General features: G+C 44.9%; 2 protein-coding genes across 5 annotated transcripts in view; both read left to right on the plus strand.

Moving 5' to 3' along the window:
* The window catches only part of LOC146188633 (uncharacterized), a 200176-nt gene that overhangs the window by 110657 nt on the left and 71066 nt on the right, over nt 1–18453 (plus strand). The window contains exon 5 of one of the 4 annotated variants that reach the window (XM_084603866.1): nt 8889–9010. The exons of the other annotated variants lie outside the window; for them this stretch is intronic. Coding sequence (XP_084459992.1) covers nt 8889–8892 — 4 coding nt within the window. The 3' untranslated portion in view covers nt 8893–9010. Of the gene's footprint in view, nt 1–8888; nt 9011–18453 lie in introns of those variants that run through there. 4 annotated transcript variants of the gene reach the window in all.
* LOC146188637 (uncharacterized) lies at nt 11739–13852 on the plus strand. Its single transcript, XM_084603414.1, has one exon. It carries the CDS (start codon nt 11739–11741, stop codon nt 13821–13823), a length of 2085 nt encoding a protein of 694 aa, XP_084459540.1. The 3' UTR covers nt 13824–13852.

The raw sequence follows: 18453 nt of genomic DNA on the forward strand, positions 1-18453 counted from the left end.
TTCCAAGCGTCAGGGACACAAGAAGTTTTATCATTTAGAAGAAACATTTCCTTTATTATAGCATAGTGCACGTTACTGTTTACTTCTGCTGTCTGCTAGCGCAGCAGACGACGCACGCGTCTTATGACAAATCGGCATTAACTCTCTAAGTGCAGCGAATACAATTATGTACAAGAAGTTATTTTTTAAATAATGTAAATAATTTTTATTATGTCACGTATTTCTTGCATTACAGTTTGACAATTGCAGGTTTCTAGCACCTATGACCACGTCCTACGGCTTTAGCCATAGGCTTGAGCCACTTGAGCCTCCACAAGCCAAAAGTGGCTGTCCTGAAGTCTACGCAGTGTAATATCTTCAGGGAGTGCCAAATTTGGCGACAGATATTCGTGCCTGTGTACCAGTGCGTGTTTACGAGCGCGATGCGCCGCGAGTATTTTGCGCTTTTAACATGTTTGGTATGAATTATTTTAGAGCATTTCTACGTAAATTTGAGCGATATGACAATCTGGCAAGACGCAAAAATGTAAAACGACTCTTCTACAAGGCCTAGCACCACGCTGCAATTGTGAGTAAAAGCTTATTTCTCTCGTGTTGTGGGTCTTCACGACTTGTGTAACCTGTTAGGCCTCAAGTCCGGCGGTTTTGCTAAGACTCATTTAAATGAATGGAAAACAGCAACGCAAACGGTTCTCAGGCATGTAAGCCTGGCAATGATGACCGCCGCTGATCAAAATTGAGTGAACTACCAAGTGAGGTGATCACTTTTGTTGGCCCGTAGTTCTGCCTAAGTATATTTGACTTATCTGTGACCCGTAAAAACACATGTCCGATTGGATTGTTGCTACCTGGCAGATTTGCGAGGACTAATTTATGACACTGGGGAAGACCAACAGTAACGCAAGCATGTCCGGCAGTGATGGCCACTACTGATGAAAACGGAGTGAACTACCGAAGTGAGGTGGTATGACCCCGTAATTCCAAATGGGCCGTATTTTTGTACGCAAGTAAAAAAAAATAATAATAATAAAACGTGACCTTAAAAGCCTCTGATTGTTAGTGCTGCCCGTGAAGCGGTACTATAATAGTTACGTTTAAACTACGAAGCAAGCCTGGAGATATATAAACAGGCAAGAAAAAAAAAAAAAAAACAGGAGCTCTGGCCGAGCTAATGCGCTACGCCGCTGTAGCAGTAGAGTACGATGTTCGTTTTCAAAACTAAGTTATGCTTGCCTTTACTGGTTATGGTTATAGTTCGAGGAGCTACATCGCAGTGCAGCTTTGCGAGAAAAAAGCTCAGCATGCTCAGAGGAAAGTTACTTTCGCCGGCAGTTTCGCGGGAGGTAGAACGCGCAGTACTGATATTAATGCTATAGTCGATATATTGAATTTATTTTCACCGCTTATATAGTGAACTAGAATACTTTCTAGTGGCGTGACCGCCTCCGCTGCAGAGGGCCTCTAGCGGAAGAAAGGTGCGGCGGCGCTGCAATCGACCGCACTTGAAAGCGCGTCAGCTTTCAGGCGGCCGTCGCGCTTGTAGCAAGGCGTTGCTTGTAGGACAACGCGTCCTCTGACGTTTTAGGCGAGTCAAGTTTACTACCACAAAGTGATGCAAAACCACTAAGGAACGAAAACGTTCGCTTTCGCTTTCTGTTTCTTCGAGCTTCGTTGTGCATATGAAAATATTCCGATGCTGTCGCTGGTGGACCTTATAGTTGTATAATTGTCTGGTCGGAGACAGCCGCGTCACATTTCGCGGTGGTATTTTTTGCAGTTTGTCATGCTTATTACTGACCCTGTTTTATCCATGAACGAGCAAAATGAAAAAAGAAAGTGTGTTTGCAAACGCGCACTACGATTTCGCGGGCGGCTCAACTACACTGATTGCAATATACACTTGCTTCGCTTATACGTTTTGTATGGTAAATTTCGTCTCACCGATGGTGCACTTCACATAAAATACGTGCTTACATCCTAGCTTCCAAACGCCTTTACTGACGAAATAAAAAAAAATTCCCTGCTTATGGTCAAGCTACCGCCGGCCCCGAGACAAGAACGCATGAAGGAGGAAGTTCGCTATAAGTGAAATGCAACGGCGGTTAATATTGTTTCCTACTACTAATTTGAAAGAAATGTGCTTTGTCATGATTTTAAAATTGCTCTTGGAGACTCATAAGAGCTCCTCCCTCTGTACCCAGCCTTGGAACTAGCCGACATTTAATAACGCCGAGCAGAGTCGTAACATTTTGTGTGTGTGTGCGTGCGCGCGCGTGAGGGGGGTGGGGGTGACGCGCCTCAATACTGTCTGTTGCACTGCATACATGTTGTTAGTTTCTTAGGGAAATTTCATTATTTTTCATAGCGTTTAATATCTTCGTCTACGTTTCTGTATTGCAAGGAATTTGCACTGCACTTACTACTATTGCTTGGTACGCACAGGTGCTTGGCAGTTATGAACAACAATAAACAAAGTTGTCACAGAGCATAACAATGATTTTTACTGCACATGTACACTTTTAAGCTGACCACCGAACAACAGCTTGGTATGATACGATATCCTCATATGCGACTAAGCTTTAAATGCTGGTGCGACTTTCTGCGTGCTGCATCACGAGACTTGTTCAAGTCTATCATAAAAGTGCATGCGGGTCACTACATAAAATCCAATCATATTGGCTGTAAGTGCTTGGCTGTGCTCCTCACATCCAATAGCTTCAGTTTGTTTGTTATATATGACAGCGAGCACATCCATGATGCTGTCTTGATGGAGCTTGTTAGAGCTGAAGCAGCCTGTGAATATATCTTCAAGATTGGTAATAAACTTGAAAAGTTTCACAGACGGATAGAGCAAGCCACCGAAGTCACAGGCTCTTGTGAATACTGCTGCATTCAGCATCTTTCCTTCCGAGGCAGATAGCAACAGCTCACTTGTGCAGGCAAGGCACTTAGACTTCAGAACACACTTCCTCGCCACATAACCAGCCACGTAATATATCAGTCTCGAATCACTCCTTTGCAGATTGTACCCATGCCCATCATGTCCTTCTAGAGTCGTATCATCGACTGCAGTTTCTGCTGCTGCAAGGTCACCACTGTTCAGCAGCACATCAATTAACTGCTGTTTACGAGAAGTTGCCGGCTGGTCTTTTACAGTCATGAGTGAATTTAAGACGTCACTACCTACATTTGCGCCAGGAACACTCTTGGCTAGATTGTAGTAGCTCAAGCAATTAACTGTGGTCAAGAATTGCTGTGGGGTAGGGTGCGCATTACAGCCAGACGACTGTCGCACAATGCCGAATAAGCATTCAATTTTGTCTTGACTAAGACGTGATGTCATGATATATGAGTACCCCACTTGAGAAGTAACATATTGCAAGAGCTTCAAAGTGCTCGTGATGGAGACTCTGATGCCTTCAGCCTTCGATTCACTTAAGAAATGTTTTCTGTCGGCATGCTTCTCCCACTTTGTCATAAAGTCCAAGAAATCTCAAGCTCCTGTACTCTTGGTGAATTTAGCTTCAAAGCTTCGGCAGGGTAGCGTGATGTCATGATTTCTATCAATGACTGCATTCTCCTGTACAAAAAAAAGAAGCAAACAGAAAAGCCATGTAAATAAAATTAGAACTTACAACAGTTACAAATGAAAGCACCAAATATACATGACTTAAAAAGGACAGAAATCATCGAAGTACATTTAAGTCATAAATGCACTTTCAAAGCTGCAATTAAAGAAATGCTTGATTTACATTCAAAATACAAACCTGAAAAATTTCTGGGTTGCATCAATTTTCCCACAATGTGGCTCTACTTGTGCCTTGAAGAGCTGAAGCCCTCTCAGTGACTCTGAACTGAATAACTGGAAAGCGTAGGCAACTCGCATCTTTTCGAAGTTGTTTGGATCCAGGTGTGTTCTTGTTAGCCGAGGCATTGCCTTCATGGTGACATTATTTGAATCAAATTCAAAAGCTTTCCGAATTTGCTCCATTGACACCTGAAATGAGAGTAGTTAGTTATAGAAAGCTGACATAAAATTTGCAAATGATGAAAGCCCACAAAATACTACTTCTTAATGCTGAAATATGCTTACTATTCCATCTGGTGTGTTGAAGCTTGTTTGCAGCAGTCTGTTGCGGATGTTTTTTACTAAATGAGGAAAATCCGAGAAAAAGTGGAGGGATCTTGTATAATCCACAGGATGCTTTCTTTTTCCACATATTTCTTTTGAATTTCCTTTTATGCCCATTATTTTCCACATGTTGCGGTTCCAGGGTGCCGCATCACAAGTTACATAGTCAACACACAGTCCTGCGTTTTCTGCTAGCATGACAGCCTCAAGAATAATTTTTGACAATAGATGTCCTTTCACATTAGTGTTAGTTGCAAATGTGCCAAGGATCTGAGTCCAGTTTCCAGTAAGAGGTACAAACATCACTACAAGGCCATGGTTGGAGAGGACGTGTTTTTCTTCTTTTGGTGTGTATGGCCCCAGGTCAACAAAACCAGCAACTTTACCAACTGTGTCAGCGGAGAGATGCTCTGACAGCTTCATCTCATCAATGACCAAACCCCCATGACGCTTGAAGGGGTCCATTGCAGATATTTTTTCTTTTAACGTTTCAAACATCCTCTCATTGCAGCCAAAGCTACCCATATAGTTAGACATGTACTTTCGTAATGTCGTCCTTCCTGGAAGTACTAAGATGCTTTGCCTCCGGATGTACTCGTAGAGCTTGGGGCTTCGCATTTTCAGCAAGATGCACTCAAGCATCCATTCTTTGTCGTAATTCATTCCTCGTGCACTCTTTCGTTTTGCCGCCTCAAAGCAGTGTCTTACAGCTAGTTGCTGCTTTGTAGACAAATGTTTTAACTTGTCTTGCAAAATCTTCTCAGCTGTAGCTGCAGTGGCATTTTTCATCCTTGAAATGCTTTCATTCAAGGTCTCCACTTTCGATTCCAACCTCTTAAGTTTGCGATTTGCAGCTCGAAGTCGGTGAGATGTTTTGCAGCTTGGCTTGGGCAGCTTCTTTTGCAGGCGACATTTTCTTGTTTGTAGTGCTTTACGCAGATACTTGCAATGTAAGCAAGGATGACCTGTAAAAAGATATAAAGTGTTCTTTTGTTATGAGAAAATTTTAATATTCCATGGATATAAATTCTATATATTACAGGAGTTCAATTCGAGACCGATTCAGATCATGGACAAAATTTTTATAAAGTGGAATAAAATGACTGTTGACTGCAGCCAGCGAGTCTGAGATAACTAGTTTTTGCCGAAACTATTCAGGAATGACAGGAAATCTTAACAAATATCATTAATTGAACTAGTAAATCACAAACTGGCTTCAAACTTTCAGTAAAAAAATTCAAGTAATGCCACAAACTGTACGTAACAAAACTGTTGTGCTGAGATTGAACCCACCTTCTTTTGATGATTTCCCAATGCACTTCACGCTGAAGAAAATACCTCCTTTTGATTCTGTTTGTGCCAGAAGACCTTTTGTTAGTTCGAACAATACCGAGGACACTTCTGCTGCTCCACAACATATAGGTATACTTGCTGTCCGTCGTAGCACATCTTCAGCTTGTTGAATTGACACGATACGTGTTTCTTCTATTAGCTTGCCCAATAGGTGCACTCTACATTGCACGCTGCCTTCGATTTCAGCGTTGAAAAACACTGTTCTCGCAACTGTTATCTCGCCCGTAGCCACATTCAGTGCACAGCAAACATAGCACACCCCGGTAAAATCTAAAAACTCATGCAGCGCCCACGATTTTGTTGGAAGTTTGAGTCCGCGGAGGTCGGCGACACTTAAAACACCGTCGGCTTCGGCCGTGCCTTTGCATTCTTCGCTGCCCAGATCAGAGTCCGCAGCTTGGCCGTCCTCTTGATTACAGTGATCAGTGCGCCGGGATTTACTGCTGGTATCACATGGCAAGCCTAGCTGCCGTCTTTTCCTATGAGGCCTAGGAGTCGGAATGGGCTTGCTCAAGTAGGCGGGCAAGTTAGGCAGAAGGGTTGGAACTGCACCAGGTGCAAGCGTAGGAGTCCCCCTCGGAATTCTAACTTCCGTTCCATTTATCACATGGACATAATCCCTCAAAACAAGATGAGCTTCAAAGTGCAATTCACACACAGCACTATCGGCGTCAAGCGGCTTGTCAAGCCTATGGAGGTTTCGCTGCCAAGCAAGCCTTTGCTGTTCGTCTTTTGGAGCCTTAAAAAGCGACACCTTATGCTCCTGCGCTGTTCTCGCGTAGCCAGTTGTGCAGCCTGGTGCGTAACAGTGATTTAACCGCCGCTTGGGAGGCATCGTCGCAGCTTGGGAGGCAAGCACGCACGAAGCAACATTCCACGACGCCAACAACACGCACACAACTGCAGGAGCAGAAGGCAGGCGCGCACACTCGTTTCAAGTGCGGACGACGAGAGCGCCGCCGCTACTTTCTTCCAAAGCAGGTACGCGGCGCACAATAGGATGCGCCTCCGCTCGAGCCATTGGAAAACCTTCTAGTACACTGTACCGCTTACCTTGGTACAAAAAGGAGTACTGCGCTCAGAGCGGCAAGGACGAGAACGGAGCAAAGCACAGACAAAGGGATTTTGTGAATACTTCTATGTTAATACGTCATTGTAGCACATCTAAAACAATCCAGAAAATCTTTTTTTTTTTCAGTGCTTTGCTGTTGCTGTTCTGCATATGGCAATTTGTTATGATGAGAGCATTGTTGTTTTCGTTGTGTTGCTACCTTAAACTGCACTCTCACATCAAAAATTGTTACAAGTTGTTTTTTTGAAAATGGATTTTTATGAAAATTTTGGATGCTAATCACAAGCAACTCTTCCGGGTGTGATAACCTTCAATGAAATGTGTACTATTGTGTAACATGTTTCAGATTTGCAAAGTAATGTAGAGAGGGGCTTCGTTATGACAGACAACAAAGGAGCCAACAGCCATTGAAACAAAGGAAAGCATAAGGGATTTATTTTTACCATTCTCCTATGCCTCCCTTTGTGTCTGTTGGCTTCTTTGTTATCTATTGTTTAGATTGGCAGCACGGACATTGCATCAGGCACTGCGTTTGAAACTAGAAGCTTGGTGGAAAGCTGAATGTTTCCCTAATCTGCTTATTAGTGCCTGTTTCGACACGCACTGTGGAAGCTGTCTTAGACTTGGTCATGGTGTCTGTGATGCCGCCTGAATCCAATTTACAGAAAGGTTATTACAGACTTGCTTGCAGAGTACTGGTGACCATGAACTCTTGCTAGCTTTCCGGTAATGTGTACCACAATAATTTTAATGGCATACACTGTGTAGCAGCATTTGGATGCTCGATCTGTTGCATACACTTCGATACTATGTGGGCTGTTCTCAAAAGCAATTAGGTAATATAATCCTTGCGACACTTGCTGCAGTGTCACACAAGTGCCCACTTCATCACTGGGTTATTGACTGCACTGTTTACAGTAATGCCAATCGAAGCCTAAGTAGGCTAGCTTTCAATGATAATTCGTTTTTGGATGTCTTGATACTACTATAGCTACTGCAGCGTATAGGTGTGTCTTGTGTGGCATTCCATGCAAGACAAAAGCATTCAGCACTGAGCAGCCAGGTCTGGCTAACAGTGTGTATACCTGTAACCTCACTGGTAGCACCAGCACTTACGGCCTCATGCTAAGGCCATGTACTTACACTGCTCCTAGAAATGGTGTTCTCAGTGTTGAGTGAACACAGTTGGTATGTGTGGGTTTAGGTTCAATATGCACTAGTGCACACAATGTGTGACCCACCTTCACCCTTTCTCAAGTTCTGGTGGGAGCACCATTCATGAAAAATTTTCATTAAAGGCTACGTGATTATACAGTCAAGCCCACTTATAACAATCGCACGGATGTTGTTCGTTGTATCCAAAGTTCATGTGAAGTGGACTCGCCTTATTTCAGCCAAAAGAATGCAAACTTCTACAAAAGCGGCATTTGTTTTTTTCCAAGAGTCGTTTTTGGACATCTGTTTATTCAAATCGGACACTATCAAGCTGCCTTCTAAGCTTTGCAGCGTGATCATATGCTCCTGCCCGAAACAGTCTGCGGACCAGCTGCTTGATGAACGCGGAATTGCGATAGCTAACGAGGCGCTTATGCCATTTCGTAGTTTGCCCCCCAACTCTTCGATTCTCCACAAGATAGCAGTGCCCAAGCTACTACAGTGCATGTGTGCACAGGACATACTACACATCTGTTTTCTTGTGTGCCGCCTCCACGTGGCAGCAGTGCAGAAGCTCGAGATTCGACTCTGTCAATGACACACACGCCGGTCTTGGCGGGCAAGCACCGCATACCTCGACTATTATTCATAAATCAAAATGGAGATTGTGGTTTTTGACTGGTCCTTTTACGTGATTGCCGCTCATTTGCTTTTACATTAGATTCTTTACCCATCCAGGGTACACATGTGCACCGACAGACCTTGTAACCTGTCCTGTGGTAGGTGGACACTAGATGAGCCAATACCTAGGATATGCTCGTTGTTCTCCGCATTCGCAGCAAGCGTGCGTCTTTCAACTGCAGTGGTGTGGCGGGCTACCAGGCTTCCCCTTTCTTTTTATTGTAACAAAGTGGTATGGTCACGGTTGTTCATTTAATCTGAGACAGTTTCGTAGCCCTAATGCATATTTTGACGGTACCCCCACCCTCGTTCGTAACGAGTGAGCGTTCATTATAAGTGCATCTGTTATAAGTAGACTCGACTGTACTACACTTGACCTGATCCCGTGTGGATTCTCACCACATGCGTGGTTCATGAGTGGCTGCTTTCAAAATGTAAATAACAGTAGCATGGTGTTGCTAGCATGTTTTTCGGAACAAGTCCTTTTCTGTGCAGCTAACTTCATGGCGCCATCTGATTTGGAGCTGGAGCACACCTGCGGTAGTATCACAATCTCAAACTAAGGGGTGGCCAAGCGAACTGCAGAGCTTATGCAGGCATAATTAATAATAAAGCATGATTCATGAAATAAAACCTCTACCGTCATCATTGTTTTGTTTGTATGGCCCAAGGTAGCTGCTGCACCATGCTTCCTAGGCCAAAAGGACCCCATGAAAACAATGCACCAATGTCTGACTTTCTGCAGCTCACGACAGAAACCCAGCTGCTACACATTCCATCAGCTGCTGGTGGTTCTAATACTACTGGGAACCAGTAGGATGCCAGCAGGAAACGAGTGGGAAAATTTTTACCGTGGTTTGCGATAGAAAACTCAGGTAAGTGGGAGGGGACAAAAAGTTACTTTCTTGCTTTTAGCAACTGTGCTGTGCTGTTTTAAGTTTTTTTTTCATGTTTATTGAATACATGTTTTCTTCCAGTTGTCACCCCCCCCCCCACTTCAGCAGTAATGCCCTTGAGGTGCTGCAGGCACCTGTGTAAATAAATTACTGAATAAATAAATAGATAAATAAATAAACTCCTTCTGGAGCAGGTAACTGGCAGGTTTTGCATTGCTTCTGGCAGCGCTGAAAAAGAATTGTGTTCGCTCATCTGTTCTGCTCACATTTGTCTCATCACACAAGGACTCGCAACAAAACAAAGCACTGCCGTGGAAACATTCGTCATTCAAGCACAAGACATGTAGGGTGGTTTCTATGACAGTGCATATATTAAATAGCGATTAGCAAACGTGAAAATTGCGATGAAAAGCTGTCGACTACTTCGCACTTGCCTGTCATCGCAACCATGACGAGCAGTAGTAGCATAACATTCGTTTAGCGCCAAAAATTATAGGCTTGTTATAATATCCATGCACACACCCGATATAAACGAAACCTCTCAGAAGCGATGCACAGAGACGCCTTAATCAAAATACAACCAATAATAGATGTCTACGGACAGATAAAAAGGGCTACTCGCGAGTCGGGCTCATTGTTACTCGTGGCATTAAGTTCACGAGTAATTAGCTGTTAATTGACCATTAATATGCAAGGGGATGAAGATCAACATGCATACTTACGTAAAATGTTCCTTCGTGCTCCCGTGGGTCACCCAGACGAGTCGCCACGCCACAAAGTTGAGCCTAAAACAAAGCAAGCGCTTCGTAGCCGACGGAGACGAACCACAAAATGACCGGGGGAATAATGGGATAACGGGTTTGCGCGCTAAAGGGGATGCCCAGGGATGCCTACAGAGATAGTGCGTAAAGCAGTGGAGGACAGCCACTTTGAAGCTGAGTGCTGACAACGGCACCATGATTTGTTTTTATGTTCTTACTGCACTTCAATTTTTTTTTAAAGAGCTACACATCGTGTTTTTTTTTTTTTGCACGTACCGCTCGTAACGGTAAATCCTTTTACTTTTTGCTGCACAATGTTGGCTTTCTTTCATGACAACTGTTTACTGTTTGCAAGCCTTTTTTTTTTTCTTCTGCACAGTGTTGGCGCTTCTTCGTGACAACTTGCATCCGGGTATTTCCTTTTCTTTCTCTCTCTCTCTCCATGCGTCCGGATCGAGGAGGTTCTTTGCATAGTGTAAGAGAGTAGTGCTTCGAAGCCTGGGCCGCGAAAAAGCTTGGCTGGTGTGCTCGGAAGAGGCCTCCAGAGTCAGTGGACGGAGCAGCGGCAGGCGCGCTGAAATTTTGTAACCGCAGTTAGCATTCAGGCACCTGTAACATGATATATGCTTCTTTTCGTTATGTAAACACCTAATTCTGAGCTGGTATAAATTTTCACACTGCCTTCTGTGCAAATAAACTGTATTTTCTATTCCTGTATGGGAAACGTCTGTGCTCGAGCAGAAGACTCCTGGCGCGTGGCGCATCGGAAGCGCATACAGTGATATGCAATTAAAGTGCCATCCCATTATAGTGCGCCGCCAACAGTCTTGTACTTTTTGTATCGGCATCAGATATTTCGTAGACAGCTTATACCTACAGCGTATATGTATACTCATACGTGCTTGCCGATAGTTGATATGCATCCCAAGCTTACACCAATCACATGCGCAGTCGTTTTCCTGCGCTTCATCGCTTATACTTTTTTTGTATCTTACGTGGTGTTTTAGAAGTATCCTGGTATAGATGGATGCTGCTTTTCACAAGCGAGATAGTCAACCTGATCATAGTGTCTGGTACTATACCTTATATTATATAACATCGAATTTAAAACTGAAATCAATTACTACACCATTTAACATGTGCCGTAACACGATATACGCGTGACAGCAGCGCCAAACCGCAACTTCTATGTGTTCTCAGCTCAGTACCATTATATAAGCAGTTTCTCTAGCTGTTAAAGTATACATTGAAATCTAGCCAAGCACGAAGGAGACAATTGTTTCGAGAATTAATTAGGGGTCTAATTGTTGAGTGGAATGCGAAGGAAGTAGTTTCATGCAAGCGAACATCATACGCGTCGAAATGAAGCGCCTGTGGCAGGTTCGCCCAGTAGAAGCGCCAGCAAAACGAGCGACCCTTAGCACCGGCACTGCCCTTGGCGGCCGCTCCGTGCGGAACAGTACAGTTATGGTGACCATAGTTCAGTGCACTGGCGCCCACACTAAGTGGCTGCTTCAGCTCCTCACGGCGCCTTCGGAGCACCTCTTTCTTCCAACGTGGTTCCGAGCGCACGCTCGCTTGTAATCGCTGTGTTTTTGTGGCATAGAGGTGCGGGCCGTATCCATCTGTTGTCTTTTTGTGCACCTGTTTCGGTCCTCGTCTCTCACCACTGAGCGTTGCGTTTCGTCATGAGCGCCAAAAGGCGTAAGTACCGCATCGTCGAGAAAGAATACCGGGAGATTTTGCAAGACCTCGGTATTCCGGGGCGGCCGGTCGATTCTGCGTCGTCACGCTTAGAACGCGGGGACAGGAAACAATCGCAGAGTGAAGCATCGTTACTCGATGTTCGCACCCTGCCACCGTCCGAAGCAACCACGCATCGGAGAATCAGAGTCTGCGCTGACGACGCTTGCACCAGTAGAAGCGGGCCATCTGCAGATCCACCAGCACCATTTGTGCGCGAGTGTGATAATGCATCAGGGAGCAGCACATTGAGCACAACCAGCAGGCGAAGTGATGATGCTTCAAGCTCAGACCTTTCTATGGATGACTCATATGCTGCAGAACATTCAAGAAATGATCATGCCACAAGCTCGGAAGAGTCAAGTGATGAGACATCTAGCTGTCCAGCGGCTGAGAATGTGGGTCAGCCTGACGAAAATTTTCTTCATAGTCTCTCGGCGACTGAGGAGTTGGCTGTCATAGCTAACAAGCACAACATCACACATGCTTTGCTTAATGATATGCTCGACTTTTGCTGTCATCGCGGGATTCCGGAGCTCCCAAAAGATGCAAGGACTGTGCTGCGGACGCAAAGGAGATCACAGCTGGAGCAGAATGACACATTTGCTCATTTCGGCCTTGCCAAAGGCATCCAGCAAGCGTTTGGGCAAGGACCTGTGCCCGAGAACATCAGGCTGCATGCTAACATAGATGGCCTGCCTTTGTATAACAGCAGCCAGACTGGTTTGTGGCCTGTGCTTTGCCGCATAACGAACTTCAAGAACTCTGCACCATTTATGGTCAGTGTGTACTGTGGTGCAGGGAAACCACCTTGTCTGGAGCAATTTCTCGCTCCATTCCTAGACGAAGTCTACAGGCTGAGCAGCAGCGGTTTACTTCTGAAAGGGACTAGTGCCACTGTGACACTGACAGCTGTGATCTGCAATGCCCCAGCAAGGAGCTTTGTAAAGGCTATTATAGGACACGGAGGCTACCATGCTTGTGAAAGATGCAGACAAAAGGGTCGCTATGTGGAAAACAGGCTGACATTTCCTGACCTTCATGCACCGCAGCGAAGTGATGTATCATTTCGTGCACAAGAAAAGCGGCACCACACTGGTATTTCCCCTTTCACCAAGTTGGATATTGATATGGTGGCATGCTTTCCTACGGGATACATGCACCTTGTCTGTCTGTGTGTAATGCGGCGGCTGTTAAGAAATTGGGTCTCGCAAGGGCACGCTGCCCGACTGAGCAGAGATGAGCGAAGTGAACTCAACAACAGGTTGCGAGAAACAGCTAAAGCCTTTCCAAGTTTCTTCCAGCGAAAACCCAGAGGAACAGAGGAGTTGGATCGTTGGAAAGCGACTGAATTTAGAACATTTCTGCTCTACCTAGGACCTGTTGTTCCGAAATCTCTCCTGTCCAAAGAAAAGTATGAACACTTCCTACAGTTACATGTGGCTTTGCAAATACTCGCTGCACCTGAATACCATGTAGTTCTGAACAGCTTTGCCCGGGACTTGCTGAGGTATTTTGTTCAGCAGTTCGGTGTACTATATGGGGTGAAGCAGCTGGTGTACAACGTACACAGTTTGGTGCACTTGGCAGAGCAGTGTCTTCAGCATGTGCCTGTGGATGATTTCAGTGCTTTTCCTTTCAAAAGTTACTTAGGAAAGGTCAAGAAGCTGAGAACTACGAACAAGCCACTGGCACAGCTCAGCCGCATGATGTCAGAAGCAAAGGAGTGCACACAGACTTGTACAAGAGTTGACCGACATGTGAAAGTGGGCGACTGCTTCTTAATAGACAACTGTGCTGTTCTCATTGTTGAAGTGCATGAAGATAATGTCAAGGCTGGCATCTTGCCAAATGGCAGAGATTACTTCAAAACACCAATTGAGAGCTCTCGGCTACACATAAGGCGTTACAGCGCTCTCAGTCAAGAGGCTAAGATGTGGCCTCTCTCGTATATCAGGAACCAAGTTCAATGCTTGAAGCTTAAATACAAGCGAGGGCACATTATTTTTCCTCTTCTCCACTTGCAGTGAAATCTCTTATTGCTGTTGGTTTGCTTTCATGCCCAAAAGCAACTTAGGCTATGAGAGCCACCATAGAGGAAGTTTGTTTTGGTTTGTGGGTTTAACGTCCCCAAGCGACTCAGGCTATGAGAGGCGCCACAGTGGAGAACTCCGGAAATTTCGACCACCTGGGGTTCTTTAACGTGCACTGACATCGCACAGCACACGTACGCCTTGCTTTTCGGCTCCATCGAAAAGCGGCTGCCGATACCGAGATTTGATCCTGCATCCTTGGGAACAGTAGTCAAGCGCCGTAACCACTGCGCCATCCCGGCGGGTACCATACAGGAATTGTCTGGGAAGCTCTTCCACCTTGGGGTTCTTTGATATGCACTGACATCACACACTACATGGGCTCCTTGCTTTTTGCATCCATTGAAAAAAGGCCGCAAGCGCCCTAACCATTAAGTCACTGCGACGGGTCAGATGGCTATTTCAGCATTAAGAAATATGTATCCCGGCCTCGGCGGCAGCTTTTCGATGGAGGCGAAAAGCAAGGCGCCCGTGTGCTGTGCGATGTCAGTGCACGTTAAGGAACCCCAGGTGGTCGAAATTTCCGGAGTCCTCCACTACGGCGTCTCTCATAGCCTGAGTTGCTTTGGGACGTTAAACCCCACAAACCAACCAACCAACCTATCAAGAGGGAACAGCATGGTATGCCTCCGTGTCTTTTGCCTTCATCGAAATGCTGCTGAGAATCGGACTTGCAGCCTCATATTCAGATGCAGGCCACAGTTATTGGTGCCATGGACAGCAACTTGTAGATCATCATTTCTTACAGCCTCACATTGGAGCTTGGACTTCGAAGATAACGGCTCTTTTCAGAGCCACCCAAATGGGCTGGCAGGGCTGCAGTTTTGCCTTCGACTGCTCCCCATTTCCACCAGAAACTCTCATTCTATTTAATAAAACAGACATACAGAATAAAACAATGAAGGATTGAGCACACAACGCTATATTAATGTGGATTGATAAGTTTTGGGTGAGAGAAATTGGTATATGCTGCATAACTGCATGAAGTGGTGCACAATGAACATTATTACAAAAAATTAATGTAATAGGAGGATGTAACTTAATAGACCTCATAGCTCTAGTGTCCCTTTGAGATGTTAAACTTCACAAATCACAAATTTGTTCACCTGTTTGATATATTACTCTATTTTCATGACAGGTTACTTTCACTAAGGATAGGGCTTTTATATGCAAGATTACATACAGATATTTACAGGCATTTCTGGCAGCATGTGCTTTCACAACTAAAGTGCAGTGCAGATGTATAGGGTGATACATTGCATTTCATTCCTAAAAACTGCAAGAATAACATTAAAATAACACTGGCTTCTGCAAATAAAGGGAAAATCGACTGATCATAAGAATATAACATTGATTCAAAAATAGAGGGGTTTGGCATTTATCACATTACCACATGCTAAATAAGTCCTGTGCTCTGACATCAACCAGTTTGGCTCCGTGCTCCACGTACAAAGCATATTGTGCACAAAAGGATAGGTGAAGTTAACTGGTCATTGATGATGGTCAAGTGGAAATGTCAGCTTCCTTCCTCTAAGCTGTGAATAGTCGTAACACTCCCAAACCAGCATTCATTTTTGACTACAACCCCATCATCAACCATGGTTAATGAAGTTCCTGGCTGGACAGTATCCCAGGATACTTAAGGCTTTTTTTCCACTGCTTTTTTGCTGCAGGAAACACTCGTGAGGGAACTCTTTTCAAGTGTGTATTTTTGTCAGTCTCATTTGCACGCTTTAAAAAGTTGAGAGGGCTCATATTTCCTTTTGTACCATGCACATTGCTATGGCAGGAAATGACGTGTTCATGAAGTTATCGTAGTCATGCAAGTTTCTTTGGCCATAAGTTTTTGGTCCTGAAAGGGTCATAAACCCCCGTGCCAGTATAATAGATGTGTTTGCAGTGTCCAGGAAAGCAGATCTGAACTGCTGTAATGACACACATGTGGGTCATGCAACACTTCAGTTTGCAATAGTACTCACCATTTAATCAAATATTTATTTCAGGCTTTTTTTTTTTCAAAATTTAGGTCATTCAAGGGTACTGCCTGATTGCCACAGATGCAATGCTAAAAATTATGAGTAACAACCTCAGAACCTAATGATCGGTTAATCAGGAGTCAATCATTTCAACTGTGAAGAAAACAAATAGCTTTCAATTACGGCTGAGAAACTCCATTTGTCTTTCTTACTGTCATGCCTACCTACCTGAAAAAGAAAGTCTGCAGATTCACAGTACTTCAAAAATGCTCACATTCAGTTATGTGGGCCAGCTGCAAAATGAAAGTCTCAAATAACGTGATGAGTCAGAAAATAAAAAATGTCCATGTTCCTAGCACTGTTTTAATATAATGCCCAACCAACTCTCTCAACAAGCCACTTTGCAGAAAATAAAGTTAGTACAAAAAGATTCATCGTCCTCATCGTCATCAGCCTGACTATACCCACTGCAGGGTGAAGGCCTCTCCCATATTTCTCCAATTAACCCGGTTCTGTGCTAGCTACATCCACTTGACCCCTGCGAACTTCTTAACCTCATCCGCCCACCTAACTTTCTGCCACCATCTGCTACGCTTTTCTTCCCTTGGAATCTAGTTTGTTACCCTAAGCAACCACTGGTTATCCTCTCTTAGCACTACGTGTCCTGCCCATGCCCATTTCTTCTTCGTAATTTCCACTAGAATGTCAGTAACTTGAGTTATTTCTCTGACCCACTCTGCATGCTTCCTATCTCTTAATGTTACCCCTACCATTTTTCGTCCCATAGCCCTCTGAGTTGTCCTCAACTTAAGTTGAACCCTCTTGGTTAGCCTCCACGTTTCAGCCCCATAGATGAGTACAGGTAAGATGCAACTGTTGTGTACTTTCCTCTTGAGCAATACCGGTAAGCTGCTAGTCATAATCTGCGAGTGCTTACCAAATGCGCTCCATCCCAATCTTATTCTTCTTGCTATTTCCTTTTCATGGTCCGGATCTACGGTTACTACCTGTCCTAAGTAGACATAATCGCCTACCACTTGCAGTGCTTCGCTACCTAACGTAAACTGCTCTTCCTTCCCGAGACTGTTGAACATTACCTTAGTCTTCTGCATATTGATTTTTAAGCTTACCTTTCTACTTTTCTTGTCTAGGTCATCAATCTTTATTTGCAGTTCATCCCCCAAGTTACTTTAGCAAGGCAATATCATCAGCAAATCGCAAATTACTGAGATATTCTCCATCTACCCTTATCCCTAACTGCTCCCATTACAAGTCTCTGAACACTTCCTCTAAGCAAGCTGTCAATAGTACTGGGGAGATCGTGTCTCCTTGCCTAACACCTTTCTTTGTGCAGAACTATGGTTGCTGTGCAGCCACTATATATACAGTCGCCGACCGTTTTTTCGGACTTGAAGGGACCCGAAAAATGGTCCGAATAATCGAACAGTCCGAAAAATCCGTGAAGCACAAAAAATCACTTTATTCAGAGGAAATCGGCTTAAAAAAGTAGCCGATTTTACCTTGCGGCAAATTTCTTTTGCTGGCGATGATTTGCGCTTGTATTTGCACCAAAGTTGTCGTTTCGCTGTACACACTAGACAGCAAGTTCACAGCGTTCGTAATTTGTGCAAGCGATGGCTGTGGTAGGCCGCCCGAGTCGTCGTCGGAGTCCGACTCGTCTTCAGGTTGAAGAACCTGGCGTACAAGTTCGTCGTCCGTGAGGTCCGCACACATATCGAGGCCGTCGTCCACTTCAACAAACTCGCGGAACGTGGAGCCCGTTGGAATGTCCATTCCGTTCCCGTGAAGGTCAACGATGAGGTCTTCGCCACTGTCTGCAGTCAAATCCTCAGAATCGTTGCAGTCTTCTACGTCATCGACTTCATCGGCGGAGAATCCAGCGTGCCTGAAGCAATTAGCAATTGTTTCCGCTCTCACTGCCTTCCACGCGTCAGCCAGCATGCTAACCGCCGCAAAAAGATCCGTGGCGTACTTTTTCCCGTTGTCAAAACAAAGGGCTGTGCGCCGCAGAAGACTGGTCCGATAATGCACCTTAAGGTTTTTGATCACCCCCTGGTCCATTGGTTGGAGCACGCTGGTGGTGTTTGGTGGCAGGTATTCGAGCCGAATGGCTTTCAGGTTGTCGAAGGTGCCGTGAGCCGCGCAGTTATCAACAAAAAAAGATTTTTTCCGCCTCAAAGGCGGAAAAAATCTTCTCCTTATTTTTCACGTAATCCGAAATAGTTTGCTTCAACAGTGCGAACTCCTTGGCCACGTCAGCTTGCGTTCGCCCACTCAGCACTAGCTTTATGATCGCTGCCTTTTTCTCAAGGGTCATGGTAGAATAGCTCCCACGCTTCTTTGACGGACCCAGCAGCACCGGTGGGGCCATGTCCACAGCCCGAGTGCGCACCACACTGCTCGTCAAACACGCAAAAATGAGGCACTTTTCGTTCAGAGCGGTGGAACCGCCGGACGCAATCTCAAAACCGCCAAAGGATTGACGGCGGGCCACTCGGTTGACGCGGTCGGAGAAACTCGTGTGACAACACGGCGGACGTATGAGACAAAGCACAAAGAGATAGCTGCCC

This window comes from Amblyomma maculatum, chromosome 5 (assembly GCF_055883805.1).
Source record: "Amblyomma maculatum isolate TAMU_Amacu chromosome 5, ASM5588380v1, whole genome shotgun sequence".
Taxonomy (NCBI): Eukaryota; Metazoa; Arthropoda; class Arachnida; order Ixodida; family Ixodidae; genus Amblyomma; species Amblyomma maculatum.